The sequence below is a fragment of the Salvelinus namaycush genome, chromosome 13 (assembly GCF_016432855.1).
Source record: "Salvelinus namaycush isolate Seneca chromosome 13, SaNama_1.0, whole genome shotgun sequence".
NCBI lineage: Eukaryota > Metazoa > Chordata > Actinopteri > Salmoniformes > Salmonidae > Salvelinus > Salvelinus namaycush.
This window is the reverse complement of record NC_052319.1, coordinates 10,206,929-10,222,650: the sequence shown is the minus strand read 5'-3', so window position 1 is coordinate 10,222,650 and position 15,722 is coordinate 10,206,929. Positions and strand designations below refer to the sequence as shown.

The following is a 15,722-nucleotide window of genomic DNA, read 5'->3' as shown; positions in this document are numbered from 1 at the left end:
CTGGAAAACAACCCGCCCCCCTCTTATCCTTTGTCCTGCCGTTCCGTGCCACACCGAAACGTGTCTTAAGCCATTTAAAGACTTAAAGGCCTCATGACCACAACAAAAGACCTTCTCAGACATCACATGCAAACACGTGAGCGTATTAGCAAACCTGGGAACTATGACAATCCAGACTAAACAGACATATTACGTTTTAAACACAGAACTAGGACTTGGTTATCATTGCAGTGTGCTCCTACAGTAGTATATAGTATAATGTATGGTGTTGAGGTGATGTGTGTGTTGCTTACCGTAGCGTGGAGTGTCGCCCGGCGCGGGAGATGCTGTTCCCGCTGACGGGGGACGGGAGCTTACTCCCCCCATGGAGGTCCTCTATGGATCTGCTCCAGGGCTTGTCCACCGACTTCTCCGGGTTGTCCTCCACGCTGTCGCCATCAAACCTGGAGAGGGGAGACACACCGGGCAGGACAAAGGGGCTCAGAGAACCTAGTACATTTCTGTACTCTCTGACCACAGTCCAGCAATGTCCCAAATAGCGCCGTATTCTCTTTATCGTGCACTACGTTTGACCAGGGCCCATAGGTTTCTGGGCAAAGGTAGTGCACTGCATAGTGGATAGGGTGCCATTTAAGACACAGCCCTAATCTGTTTCATACATTATCAAGAGTCTGGAAGGAAAATGAGAACTGTATAAAAGTCACATAGAGGCATCTCTTACTTCAGATTTCAGGAGGGCAGAAATCCCCCCACCCCTCCCCCCGTTTTTTGGTTTGTTATAGCTGTGGCTGTTTTCTAACAAAAAGGCAGGGGACTAACTAGGACCTGTGTAATCAAGGTAAACACTCACTGATGGGGTAACCATTAGAAACGCGTTGGACAGACCAATAACGTAGGGTCAGAAAGCAAATAAAAACGTAACTGCCACCCTAAAAACGCCATTGGCTCTGAATGGAAACCTCGTGACCGAGTAATCACGCCATCTATGAATAGAATCTACATGCCACACAGAGTGAACGTATGCATGGCAAATGGCACCCTATTCCCTATGTCGTGCACTGCTTTTGACCAGGGCCCACTATATAGGGAATAGGGTGCCAGTTGGGACGTAGACAGAGTCTCGGAAGCAGGGCCGGTCGCCACATACGACCAGTGACTCGGTGTTTCTGAGAACGAAGGAGGAGATGCGTCGTTGATTAGGCAAAAAAATGTTGCTCATTGTCTGGCCTGCGCTATACGAGGGCATCGAGAAAGGGGAAAGAGCCGGGGGGAACTTACGTGACAGCGTACTGCGCAAAAGACAGATACTCCACCAGTACGTCCAGGCCTTTGTTTTCTTCGTTTAAGAACTCTCTCACCCACCTAGAAGGAGAAATGACACACAGTCTTAGTTCAAAGACAATGGTGCAGACAGTGCACTGCATGTGGTACACGTGCAACACACAGAGTTGTGAATGGTCTGAGATTCATTTGCCATTGTGATAGGCCTACACAACAGAGAGAGAGAGAGAGAGATGTAGAGAGAGAGTGATGTAGGTAGAGAGAGAGAGAGAGAGAGAGAGAGAGAGAGAGAGAGAGAGAGATGTAGAGAGAGAGGGAGAGAGAGAGAGAGAGAGAGAGAGAGAGAGAGAGAGAGAGAGAGTGAGAGAGAGAGAGAGAGAGTGAGAGTGAGAGAGAGTTGTTGGGATGTTGTTGGGATCTTGTGTTGTTGGGATGCTGAGATTGTGTGACTGTTGTAATGTAACAGAGTCTGCCTGGGGTTGTAGTGTCTAGGTAGGACTTTGGCTGGCTGGTCTCCTGTCTGTGGCTGGGGCTCGGGTCAAAAGTAGTGCACTGTGTAGGGAATAGGGTGCCATTTGGGACACATGCTGTTCCTTCCTGTCCTCGCAGGGTCACAGAGCGTGCTGTCTGTCTGTCAGTGTTGCCGTGTCACCAGTGACCTTGCTCCAGTCACATCAACCCCCGCTGCTTCCTGCTGACCCTTATCATCCCTTATCCTGCCTCATCCTGCCTCCAGCTCCCAGCACACACCCTGGCCTCATTACCACCTGCGACCACAGCTGACCTGGGTTGCGACCACAGCTGACCTGGGTTGCGACCACAGCTGACCTGGGTTGCGACCCAAATGGCACCCTACTCCCTTTCTAGTGCACTATTTTTGACCAGGGCCCATAGGGTACCAATTTGGGACGCAGGCACTTGACCTTCACATTCACATACTTAATCTTAATTATTACTCACCCTATGTGATTGGTCCTTAATGAAATTTCCAGTTCTCTCAGGACCTGCGTGGACTCCTGCACCCTCCGTCTGAATTTCTGGGGTTAAAGAAAGACACATTTTGAACATTTCATCACTCCGTTCTGTATTCAGTAGACCGATAGAATATGTCAGGTTGAACTTTGAGTGATTTCTGGGGCATTTCACCAACCATATCATCGGTCGTTTCTCATTCAACAGAGGGCCAGGAAACATGAAAGTTAACATAATGGACAGTCCTGCTTATAGAATGCTTGACTTTACCGTAGTCATTCCAATGTCTGCTTTGCGTAGAAGCAGTTCCTTCCTCCGGAGCGATATAACCGTCAGCATCCCAAATGGCACTCTATTCCCTATACAGTGTACTTTTGGTCAAATGTAGTGCACTAGAGTATATAGAGAATAATGTGCTATTTGGGATGAGGCCATAATCGACTCATTAAATTGGATCTGGCTTGTGTTTGAGCTGTCAGGGCCTTTACACAAACACACACACAGCGTATATCCATTCTAGTCCCGTTGTGCTGTTCCCGTGGTTACATGTCCAGGACCAAACGCTGGGTGGACTGAAGTGTATGACCTGCCCTGCATGTGAATATGCAACGTGACACAAGTGTTTGTAGGGAGGTTGTTCTCTCTCTCTCTCTCTCTCTCTCTCTCTCTCTCTCTCTCTCTCTCTCTCGTTGCTTTCACTTTCAGACAAAAAGACTCGCGACTACAAACAAAAGCCTCGCAGCCTGTTGCGCAAAAGTTGCGCGGAGGAATCCAAAAAGCAGTAGCGTGAGCGACAGGGCTTGCCATCAGCATTCATAATCAACGTCCAGAAGAATCACTACTCATTCAGTGGAGGAGAAGAGCCTCCCTGATGGCAGACGGTGAAATCATTGCATCACCAATGACAGAGACAGAGGAGGAGGCTCCCAGTCTCCATATCAACCCATTTTTGGCTGGGCTGGAACCTTCCCTTTCCATGATGTGTCTATGGCTGGCGGCATCCCAAATAGCACCCTATTCCCTATATAGAGCCGGGCCCAGTGTCTGTCTGTCTGTCTGTCTGTCTGTCTGTCTGTCTGTCAGTCAGTCAGTCAGTCAGTCAGTCAGTCAGTCAGTCAGTCAGTCAGTCAGTCAGACAGACAGACAGACAGACAGACAGACAGACAGACAGACAGACAGACAGACAGACAGACAGACAGACAGACAGACAGACAGACAGACGTTCCCATTGGCATGGTTTCTCTGGTCCTTGGCCTGTAGTACTGAGCTGGGGTGTGTGTTTGGCACATGTGAGATGAGAAACAGAGTTTTTATTAGGGAGGAGCCCCCTTGTGTGTTTATATGGAAAGCGGAGCGAGTGTGAGGTGTACTGCGCAGACTCCCTGACCCACACACACACAGCGGTCACGTACACACACACATCGCTCCTCACTAAGTACTACCAGCTGCCGCTCAGATCCAGAGAGAGCAGGGGGAACGAGACGAGACAGAGAGAGAGAGCAGGGGGAACGAAACGAGAGAGAGAGAGCAGGGGGAATGAGACGAGACAGAGCAGGGGGAACGAGACGAGAGAGAGAGAGCAGGGGGAACGAGACGAGACAGAGAGAGAGCAGGGGGAACGAGACGAGAGAGAGAGAGCAGGGGGAACGAGACGAGAGAGAGCAGGGGGAACGAGACGAGACAGAGAGAGAGAGCAGGGGGAACGAGACGAGACAGAGAGAGAGAGCAGGGGGAACGAGACGAGAGAGAGAGAGCAGGGGGAACGAGACGAGACCGAGACGAGACAGAGAGAGAAAGCAGGGGGAACGAAACGAGAGAGAGAGCAGGGGGAACGAGATGAGACAGAGCAGGGGGAACGAGACGAGAGAGAGAGAGAGCAGGGGGAACGAGATGAGACAGAGCAGGGGGAACGAGACGAGAGAGAGAGAGAGCAGGGGGAACGAGATGAGACAGAGCAGGGGGAACGAGACGAGAGAGAGAGAGAGCAGGGGGAACGAGATGAGACAGAGAGAGAAAGCAGGGGGAACGAAACGAGAGAGAGAGCAGGGGGAACGAGATGAGACAGAGCAGGGGGAACGAGACGAGAGAGAGAGAGCAGGGGGAACGAGACGAGACAGAGCAGGTGAAAAGAGACGAGAGAGAGAGAGCAGGGGGAATGAAACGAGAGAGAGAGCAGGGGGAACGAGACGAGACAGAGCAGGGGGAACGAGACGAGAGAGAGAGCAGGGGGAACGAGACGAGACAGAACATGGGGGAACGAGACGAGAGAGAGAGCAGGGGGAACGAGACGAGACAGAGCAGGGGGAACGAGACGAGAGAGAGCAGGGGGAACGAGACGAGACAGAGCAGGGGGAACGAGACGAGAGAAAGAGAGAGCAGGGGGAACGAGACGAGAGAGAGAGAGCAGGGGGAATGAGACGAGAGAGAGCAGGGGGAACGAGACGAGAGAGCAGGGAGAGAGAGAGAAAAAAAGCAGGGAAAGAGAGAGGAGGAAGAGAAAAGAGAGAGAGGAGAGAGAACAGAGAAAACAGGCGGAAGAGAGAGGTAGCAAAGAGAGAGTGAGAGAGGAGAAAAGAGGTAGAGTGGAGAGCTCTGATGAGTGGAGAACTGTGCACGCTCCGGAGAGGTCATCCTGGAAACAAATCAATGGCCGATACATTCTTAGGGAGTTTTTTGGAATGAACCTCTTCCTCTTTGGCTGCCTATTGGCTGAGAGGAATGCACGGGGGCCTGCATATGTAAAGAGCTCCAGCTCCGGCTCTCCACAGAGGCACAAAGTGGCAATTGTTTGAGTCTGAAGAAAAGGGGGTTGAACAGGAGTGTAAAACCATAACTCTCTTTTTCTGCATCTCTCTCTCCCCTTTTCTCTCTTTCTCCCCTGTTCTCTCTCTCTCTCTCTCTCTCACACTATCTTTCCCCGTCTCTCTCCATTTTCCATCTCTCTTTCTGTCTCTTTCCCCCTCTCCCTCTAATGCCGGCTGCTGTCCTCCTGCGAGGGACACGCGGACTGTTGCTGGAGCATGGTATAAGCCCAACTCTGGAGGGAGCAGACTCTGACGACTCATAGTTCCCAGGGCATGTGATAAACAGCCAAGACGTTTGGACGTGAAAATAAACACAGGAGCCCAACCGCTCGTCGTCGAAAAAACGGAGACGTGTTTTAATAAGCGCTGTTGCCTCTCGCTGAAGGCCCGATTCCAGCCCGTGAAAAACGGTTTCAATAAAGATGGAGGAAGATTATACTTTGGTCAGCGGTGTTAGACAAACAAAGACAGGGAGGGCTCGCTGCCTAAACGTATGCAGGCCCTGGAGTCAGTGAATGCGTCACAAATGGTACCCTATCCCCTACAGTGAAGGAAAAAAGTATTTGATCCCCTGCTGATTTTGTACGTTTGCCCACTGACAAAGAAATGATCAGTCTATAATTTTAATGGTAGGTTTATTTGAACAGTGAGAGACAGAATAACAACAAAAAAATCCAGAAAAACGCATGTCAAAAATGTTATAAATTGATTTGCATTTTAATGAGGGAAATAAGTATTTGACCCCTTCTCAATCAGAAAGATTTCTGGCTCCCAGGTGTCTTTCATACAGGTAACGAACTGAGATTAGGAGCACACTCTTAAAGGGAGTGCTCCTAATCTCAGTTTCTTACCTGTATAAAAGATACCTGTCCACAGAAGCAATCAATCAATCAGATTCCAAACTCTCCACCATGGCCAAGACCAAAGAGCTCTCCAAGGATGTCAGGGACAGGATTGTAAACCTACACAAGGCTGGAATGGGCTACAAGACCATCGCCAAGCAGCTTGGTGAGAAGGTGACAACAGTTTCTGCGATTATTCGCAAATGGAAGAAACACAAAAGAACTGTCAATCTCCCTCAGCCTGGGGCTCCATGCAAGATCTCACCTCGTGGAGTTGCAATGATCATGAGAACGGTGAGGAATCAGCCCAGAACTACACAGGAGGATCTTGTCAATGATCTCAAGGCAGCTGGGACCATAGTCACCAAGAAAACAATTGGTAACACACTACGCCGTGAAGGACTGAAATCCTGCAGCGCCCGCAAGGTCCCCCTGCTCAAGAAAGCACATATACATGCCCGTCTGAAGTTTGCCAATGAACATCTGAATGATTCAGAGGACAACTGGGTGAACGTGTTGTGGTCAGATGAGACCAAAATGGAGTTCTTTGGCATCAACTCAACTTGCCGTGTTTGGAGGAGGAGGAATGCTGCCTATGACCCCAAGAAACCATCCCCACCGTCAAACATGGAGGTGGAAACATTATGCTTTGGGGGTGTTTTTCTGCTAAGGGGACAGGACAACTTCACCGCATCAAAGGGACGATGGACGGGGCCATGTACCGTCAAATCTTGGGTGAAAACCTCCTTCCCTCAACCAGGGTATTGAAAATGGGTCGTGGATGGGTATTCCAGCATGACAATGACCCAAAACACACGGCCAAGGCAACAAAGGAGTGGCTCAAGAAGAAGCACATTAAGGTCCAGGAGTGGCCTAGCCAGTCTCCAGACCTTAATCCCATAGAAAATCTGTGGAGGGAGCTGAAGGTTCGAGTTGCCAAACGTCAGCCTCGAAACCTTAATGACTTGAAGAAGATCTGCAAAGAGGAGTGGAACAAAATCCCTCCTGAGATGTGTGCAAAGCTGGTGGCCACCTACAAGAAACGTCTGACCTCTGTGATTGCCAACAAGGGTTTTGCCACCAAGTACTAAGTCATGTTTTGCAGAGGGGTCAAATACTTATTTCCCTCATTAAAATGCAAATCAATTCATAACATTTTTGACATGCGTTTTTCTGGATTTTTTTGTTGATATTCTGTCTCTCACTGTTCAAATAAACCTTCCATTAAAATTATAGACTGATCATTTCTTTGTCAGTGGGCAAACGTACAAAATCAGCAGGGGATCAAATACTTTTTTCCCTCACTGTATATAGTGCACTACTGTTGACCAGAGCCCTATGGGACTCCCTATGGACCCTGGACAAAAGTAGACCATTATATAGGGAAAGGGTGCCATTTGGGATGCAGATAGTGTGTAATAAATCCTTCCTTCAGCCATGGCAGTGCTAAGTGTTTACACCCTGAGAGAGAGTTAAACCTGGACCAGTCATTCCCGTCATCTGGGAGCCATCCTCCCGTTCACCATGCCAACATCCCAAATAGCACCCTATTCCCTATATAATGCACTACTTTTGGCTCGGCTCTAGTCAAAAGTAGTGCACTATAGGGACTAGGGTGCCATTAGGGAGGAAACCTAACCCTGCCCCATCCCACAATGCACTCCTCCTCATAGTCTTGCATCTGACCACAATATGAGCACTTGTTATCTACCATCCTCCTTCCTCTCTTTATTCTTCGCTATTCCTCGCTTCTCCTCTCCAGTGTTGCTCTTCATCATCCTCCTATTCTTCATCTCCAGAGAGGAACGTTATTCCTTCAGTCATGTTCTGTATCATCAGAGAGCCGACACGGGAGCGTCCCAAATGGCACCCCTATATCCTTTGTCATCCTCTACTTTTGACCAGGGTCCATAGGGCTCTGGTCGAAAGTAGTGCACTGGAAAGGGAATAGGGTGCCATTTTGGGATACAACCCTAAGAGCGGGGCGATGCTCTGAGGGAGACGTACGCCCCAAGCTTAGAAGGGACATCGATAATGCAGCCAGGGCTGCCGGAGTGCCAAAATACAAGGCGTGTCGCGATACAAGATGCATGACATGTTCTCTTTGCTTTTTCGATCGGGGAGAGACGAGGAACACACTTCAAAACTATTGAATTGAATACTCGAAACAATCCAACCTAGATCGTCACTAGTCAGCTAAGATGGGGGGGGGGGGCATAGGCAGATATTCTATCTCCCTAGCAGAAGTCACATCCATTGGCTGATCTAGAACTGCTTTCTTGCTCTCTTCACGCTCCCGTAGCATATGATGTCGCTCCGAAACCTCCAGTCGGTCAGCGTAATTTAATTATCTGCAGCAATTTGATGTCACTCTGGCAGAGTCGCTCGGCGCTAATTTGTTTTTATTACAGAGACAACTTTGTGGCCTCGTCCCAAATGGCAACATACTCCCTATAGAATTCCCTATATACCCTATGGGCCTTGGTCAAAAGTAGTGCACTATATAGGGAATCGGGCGACATTTGGAACGCATCCCATCGGGACAGCGGCACTATCTCCCTCCGCAAGCCTCTTCCTATTGGCGAGGCCTGACCGCTGGCTGACACTTTGCTCTGGAAAACCTCGCCTCTCCAACTCCTTTGGCCAGAGAGTCAGCCTCAGCCGGCTGCTTCCCTCCCCTAACACTACCACCGGCACGATATCATAACGCTCCTGTTAGCTATGGCTCCGCAAGGCCATGTTCACTCCGAGGGCCCACTACTTCTCAGGGCAACACAGCTGTACGGTGGGGATACCCTGGGTCACATTCACTAGGAACGAAACGGAAGCAAAAGAGGCTAAATGGGAAGGGACTACGTGAACTTGTCCAATAAGAAAAAAAATGTTTTTACATTGCAACATGTTTTGCTACAAATGAATGTAACACTGGTGGTGTTGAGTTGAAAGGGGAAGGAAGAAGCTGAGGCAGTGGAACAGTTGTCCGGGAAGAATCCACACTCTCCCTTACCTTCCTGGTGGCGGCCGGGTCCAGAAAGCCCCTCAGCTTCTGGATGTATGTGTGGGGGGGGTTCTTCACTTGGAATCGTTCCTGTGAGAGGGAGCGAGAGAGAAGAGAGAGAGGAGGAGACGGAGAGAACACAAAAACACAGATTACTTTCACCCTCATTCTGTAGTTACTCAGCTAACTGTGGAGGGTTAAAGGGGACAACTTTAACTGTCATTTGGTTTACTGGCGATTGTGACAAACTACTCCGCTCAAGCCTGAGGGCTAAACCACATGACTGTTGTTGATTTACACTCAGTAGACAAAACATTAAAAACGTGCTCTTTCCACGACATAAACCAGGTGAATCCAGACGAAAGCTATAATCCCATATTGATGTCACTTGTTAAATCCACTTCAATCAGTGTAGATGAAGGGGAGGAGACTGGTCAAAGAAGGGTTTTTAAGCCTTAAGACATTTGAGACATGGATTGTGTATGTGTGCCATTCAGAGGGTGAATGGGCAAGACAAAATATTGAAGTGCCTTTGAACGGGTTATGGTAGTAGGTGCCAGACGCACCGGTTTGGGTTAATACCTACAACGCTGCTGGATTTTTCACACTCAACAGTTTCCCGTGCGTATATCGGCACTCTAATAAAAGGCCACAAGGTCATCACTCACAGCGGCTCCACTATCACAGACTCGTCAAATTAGGCTCGTTGGTCGAGGTGGATGTGTGGGCGTATAACGCAAAGGTCTAGCAACCCGAAGGTTGCATGTTTGAATCTCATCACGGACAACTTTGGCATTTTAGTTCATTAGCAACTTTGCAACTACTTAGCATGTTAGCTAACTCTTCCCCTAACCCTTTAAACTAACTTTTAATCCGAACCTTAACCCCTAACCTAACATAGTATATTATACTAAAGTAGTTAAATGTAATATATCATAAAAAAGTAGTTGAACGTAATATATCATACTAAAGTAGTTGAATGTAATATATCATACTAAAGCAGTTGAATGTAATATATCATACTAAAGCAGTTGAATGTAATATATCATACTAAAGCAGTTGAATGTAATATATCATACTAAAGCAGTTGAACGTAATATATCATACTAAAGTAGTTGAATGGATTATATCCTACTAAAGTAGTTGAACGTAATATATCATACTAAAGCAGTTGAATGTAATATATCATACTAAAGCAGTTGAATGTAATATATCATACTAAAGTAGTTGAACGTAATATATCATACTAAAGTAGTTGAATGTAATATATCATACTAAAGTAGTTGAATGTAATATATCATACTAAAGCAGTTGAATGTAATATATCATACTAAAGTAGTTGAACGTAATATAAAATACTAAAGTAGTTGAATGTAATATATCATACTAAAGTAGTTGAATGTAATATATCATACTAAAGCAGTTGAATGTAATATATCATACTAAAGTAGTTGAACGTAATATATCATACTAAAGCAGTTGAACGTAATATATCATACTAAATGGATCAAATCAAACTAGTGTGATCAAAACGTAGGATACTATACGTATTATATTTTATGACCGCTATTACGTTGGTAGGCCAATGTAATGTAACCTAATGTAAAGTAACATATCATACTAAATGGAGTGGCACGGATTTTAGTAATATGTAATATGTTTGAGACCAGGTTGGCTACCATCTTGCCAGAGGTAGACTGTTGTGTCAGAGAGAGACAGTCTCCTCAGGTTTAACGAACTGGCATTAAACAAACCCAGGCAGACCACACCACATTGTCCTGATATCGAATGATTAGTTGTCGGCTCGTCTGTAGGTGACAGACAGGGTTCCATCCCAAATGGCAACCTATTCCCTTCACAGTGCACAACTTTTGACCAGGGCTTGTAGGACTGACTATGGTCAAAGTGGCCAGTACAGAAAGGTGATTAACTAGCCTACACAGCCCCAGATCCCAGATCAGAATCATCAGACTCTCATAGCTTTGTGTCTATGCGGTGGGTGCCTTCGAAGGCTGTTCAGAGTGCATCTGTGACTGCTAAGAGCTCAGGACGCAGGCTGGCTGCCTTGTTTGCCCTGACCGACTGTCTGGGGCTGGCAGTAGGCAGCTTTTAGGCCATAATTTCCCCCACAGTCCTCCAAATTCACGTCAGAGGGATTAGCGGAGGCTTTGGATCACTCCGAACGGGAATGAGAATCACAAATCACACCAGAACCGGTACAGCGGCCAATAACATCGCTCAGAGCTCACTACATGTCGCTAGGCCATGTCAACCCGGGTCAGACATGCAGATTGTGTAAATCAGTAGCCTTGTCCCAAATGGCATCCTATTCCCTATCAAGTGCACTACATAGGTAATAGGATGGCATTTGGGAGGCAGCCTGAGCATTGTGTTTATTTTCTGGGTGTTTGATCATCGCATTGCTGGCTGTGTGATGGTGCCGATGGCCTCGCCATTATATTCATCACCGCGCAAGTGAGTGCTGTTGCCTCTCAGTCACAATAACAGGAGAGAGGACAGCTCCATGCAGGAGAGGGAGCTTGACTTGCTGCTCCAATGAAAACAGCATGGTGTGCTTCCCAAATGGCACCCGTAGGGCTCTGGTCAAAAGTAGTGCACTGTAAAGGGAATAGTGTACGATTTTGGGATGGCCCCCCCGTTGTTGGTGACAGACAAGCTGCATATGTTGCTGGTAAAAGGACAGGGGGATATATGTGGCAGGCCATAGCGTACGGAAAGTATATGAGATTTATAGGGGGACATATAAAAGAGTTCCCGCATGGTCTATGACAGCCATCTGTGGGAGGAGGATCGTGATCTGGATTCCATCGGAGCTGTAGTAATAGTAGACTCCCTCCTCATCTCCTCTGCACCTGCAGCATGGGGCCCGAGTGGGACAGAGGAGTGGGATACTGCTGGGGGACGGGGGGGTCGGGGGTTAATCGGGTGCAGTGCCAGCTGTGTTTGTAATATCCTGTGTGTGCTGTATAGTCACTAGATAAAGAGGAGGAGTGACTTCCTGGTAATTAGAACTGAGCTGCCATGTGAAGCCGCGAGTTCAAATCCTGCTGCAGTGCGGAATGACGGAGAGGAGTCTCCCCCGAGTTCAAAGGGAGAGAGAACATACAACATACTGGGCAGGCAGGCAGAGGATCTATTAAATCATTACAATTCCACTATTAATGGAGAAGTTTGTTTTATTTAATCAGGCAAGTCAGTTAAGAACAAATTCTTGTCACGGCAGGTTGTGATACAGCCTGGAATTGAACCAGGGTCTGTAGTGACGCCTCTAGCACTGAGATGCAGTGCCCTAGACCGCTGCGCCACTCGGGAGCCCAAAGTAAGCAAGCCTCTCTTCTCTGTTGCTGGATGAACGAGTTGAGAGGCAGAGATAGTTCCAGAGAGAGACAGCACTTCAATGGCTTTCCCTATCTAAAGGCTGAAGCTGCAAGCACCATTAATAACTCTCAAAACCATTGCTCAACATACCAGTCTCAACATTCCACCCACGTGGCATTGACAATCGGAGGAGCGAGACACGATGTCCCAAATGGCACCCTATTCCCTATATAGTGCACTTAAGTAGTGCATTATCGGGAATAGGGTGCCATTTGGGATGAAGCCATGATGTAGCTGAGAGAGGTCTACTGTGGGTCAAAGAAAGGCTCATTAGGCATTACATGATAAAGTCTCTGATGAGGATAATTGGACATTGGTCAATGCATCATGTTCTTCCTGCAGGCATACTTTAGAATAATCTCCTTTCCTTGTTTTCGTTGTGAGAAGAGCATCTTTAATATTTTATCCATCTTAATTGCCCTAACAAAGGTTAAATATTTCAACCCCCCTGAATGTTTTTTTTTTCTTCGGGAGAAATATTGTTCAAAGCTAATATACCTGTCGGCCTTGTTTCTCTGGCTACCCCTCCGAACATCGCAGTTGCCATGGTTACACAACGAAATGAGCTGTTGTTGTAATATGACATGGAAAACATTTTATCCACACAACTCGGCTTTCACACGGGTTAGTTATTCTGACGGCAAACATGAACATGCAGAAGTCTATTTTTAGCAATATGACCCAACTTTGTTTCCGCAAACAGCGAACAAAATGTTGGATCCCGCCTCGCTTCTCACTTCCAAAACTTTCCCCAGGACAGAATTCCATCAGGCGATCTTTAAACAGCTGACCGATCACTCTTCACAAGGAGGAGAGTCATTCTGAATCTGTGTCCCGAATAAAAACCTGTTCCCTATAGGGGAGAGTGGGTTAAGTTGAGCCAAAGGGGTAAATTGAGCCACCCTTGTTTCTATGAAACCATACACAAAATAAACCATTTGACCAAAAAATATAACATTTCATTGAGTCTGTGAAGGAAGAAAACACATGGATAAAAGTGGTAAGCAAGTTAGGTTAAAAAAAAAAACGATTTTCACCACGTCACGTTCATTTATTGTGTTAGAGGTTTCATGATGCTTGTATCTAAACCAAAGTAGATCATTTTAAGATTGTACTATACATCAGTATAAGCTTCAATATGAGGTCCTAAACATAACATGAAAGTGCATCCTTGTAGCTGTGTGGGCTAATATAGTCAAAATGTTTGCCTTGGGGTAAGTTGAACCAATAACCATGGGGTAAATTAAGCCAATCGTTGAGCCAATGGCAGGTTGAGCAAATTAAAGTGTTTTCTTCACAGGCGTAATGCAAGGCATTATCGCTGGGATATGAGGTAACAACAGAGCCTGGCCTATGTTAAAAGTGCGGGAAAAAAAGATGCTTAAAATGATTAAAAGACAACAAAAAAAGCCATTGCAATCGTGTTGAAATGTGTTTGGGAAATAAAGATAGACATGATTTAAAAAGGTAGTGGTAATATTTCATTCAGTACAGAAACTTGTAGGCGGCTCAACTTACGCCATACCCGGGGAGACCACTGTTTTTCTACAAGTTATGTTTTCAAAACTGTAATGTTAACATGAATTCGGAATATTTCTAGGGATACACAGCATCCTGAAATATATGAAGAAATCTTTGTTAGAAAGAATACTATATTTTCCTTGACAGAGTGATACGGCGTGTAAAAAAATGGCACAAATTACCCCACTCTCCCCTGTAGTACACTAGTTTTGACCAGAACCCTATGGTACATGGAAAAACATAGTACACTAAACAGGGAATATGGAGCCATTGAGAAATGAGCCCTACTCGGTCTGCTGAACACACCGGGAAACCCCTGTCATTTTTCCCTCCACTCACTGGAGAGAGTGAATGTACTGCTTTCTACAGAATCATCTGCACCCCAGCAGGGCCACCTCACCAACTTGACCAGCTAGGTGAGGGCCCTACTGGACAATGGGAGCAGTGGGAGACCAGTGGTCCATGGTAAAGGGATCGACACACACACACACAGAGTGCCCTCTCAGTTGTTTAGACTAGTGACTTGAGTCAGAGATGGACCGGCCATACTGCCAGATGGGCTGGCCGGTCAAATTGAGGCTTGTTGCACAAAATTATAATTATTTAGCTAATAATGGGGACCCTGGGGAATAAAATGGGCCGGTGTGGGGGCCTCCCTTCCTCGGGGGAAAAAAATTGGCCGGTGTGTTCGAAATGTTGATTTCTGGTCCAAGTCCGTCCCTAAACTAGGACATTGTGAACAGGTTAATGAAGGTGAGTAAACAACATCCCACCTGATCACAGATAAGTTCCCACTTCTTCTCGTTGTCGTACTGCCGCAATAGTCGCGCTTTGTCTGGAGGAAGGTTCATAGAGTTCTGAAAGAGAAACAGAGAAACATCGCAATTATAAAATGTACGAAACGTCCACCCAAAATGCCAGATCTCTCTCTCTCGCTCTCTCTCTCTCTCTCTCTCTCTCTGTGTGTGTGTGTGACAAGTCTCTCTTCACCCCTCTGTTATAACAAGCAGCATGAAGCACCACTTAATCCCCAAGGCACAGCACCATGAGTGTTTGGAGCTGCGTGTGTCATCATTCTGTGGGATTGCATTTTATGCACACAAACATGCAACCGGCGGGATCACATACTGACAGAGTAAGATAGGGGTGGGAGGCAGTACGGGAGTGGTTGGATTAGTCTACCCAGTGTTACGTCCTCATTGACAGAAATTCAAACTCCTTTTTGGCGTTGAAATGGGTCCTCTGCAATCGGCTATGGTTGTCTCACATGCAGTATGTCATCTTAGGTTTAGCTAACGTTACTGTAGCTAAACCACTCAATAAAACAAACTGTAAACATCCAACCGAATTGTTTAGCCACTAAGACAACTTTCTACTTCGTTTTGTTTGGTAATTGGGATCTCAAACAAAAAGCTACTTTGTTAGGAGGATTTGAAAGTGACTTGCAGCAGACAGTAATGTGTTGTATTAGAGGCTTACTATTCAACACCCATGTGTTGGTTACATGTGTAAAGTGTGTGTGTGTGTGTGTGTGTGTGTGTGTGTGTGTGTGTGTGTGTGTGTGTGTGTGTGTGTGTGTGTGTGTGTGTGTGTGTGTGTGTGTGTGTGTGTGTGTGTGTTGGTTAAACTGCTACATGTGTAAAAACAAGACCTCCATCATCCATTGCACAACCCCTTTCTTTTTCCGTTCGCTCGCCCTACTTTCAAATAACATCTGCTTCATGTAACGTTCCCCCCAAAGACTGCAGTTGTCTCGTTTTGGCCCCGGCCCCGACTATACCCTACCCACAAGTGCATTCGAAAAGACTGAAACAATTAGCTGGTGCTCAAATCGCACCACCCACCCAAATTCACGGGGCAGCACACGTACACTCACTGACGCACACAAAACACACGTGACCATAA

At 46.8% G+C, this 15,722-nt stretch overlaps 1 protein-coding gene across 2 annotated transcripts in view; it reads right to left on the bottom strand.

The window, feature by feature from the left end:
• The window catches only part of fmnl2a (formin-like 2a), a 76,082-nt gene that overhangs the window by 25,875 nt on the left and 34,485 nt on the right, over positions 1-15,722 (bottom strand). For both annotated transcript variants that reach the window (XM_039006722.1, XM_039006723.1), the window contains exons 2-6: positions 14,591-14,674; positions 8,907-8,987; positions 2,242-2,318; positions 1,279-1,362; positions 294-443 (exon numbers count right to left, since the gene is read on the bottom strand). In XM_039006722.1, coding sequence (XP_038862650.1) covers positions 294-443; positions 1,279-1,362; positions 2,242-2,318; positions 8,907-8,987; positions 14,591-14,674 — 476 coding nt within the window. The remainder of the gene's footprint in view (positions 1-293; positions 444-1,278; positions 1,363-2,241; positions 2,319-8,906; positions 8,988-14,590; positions 14,675-15,722) is intronic.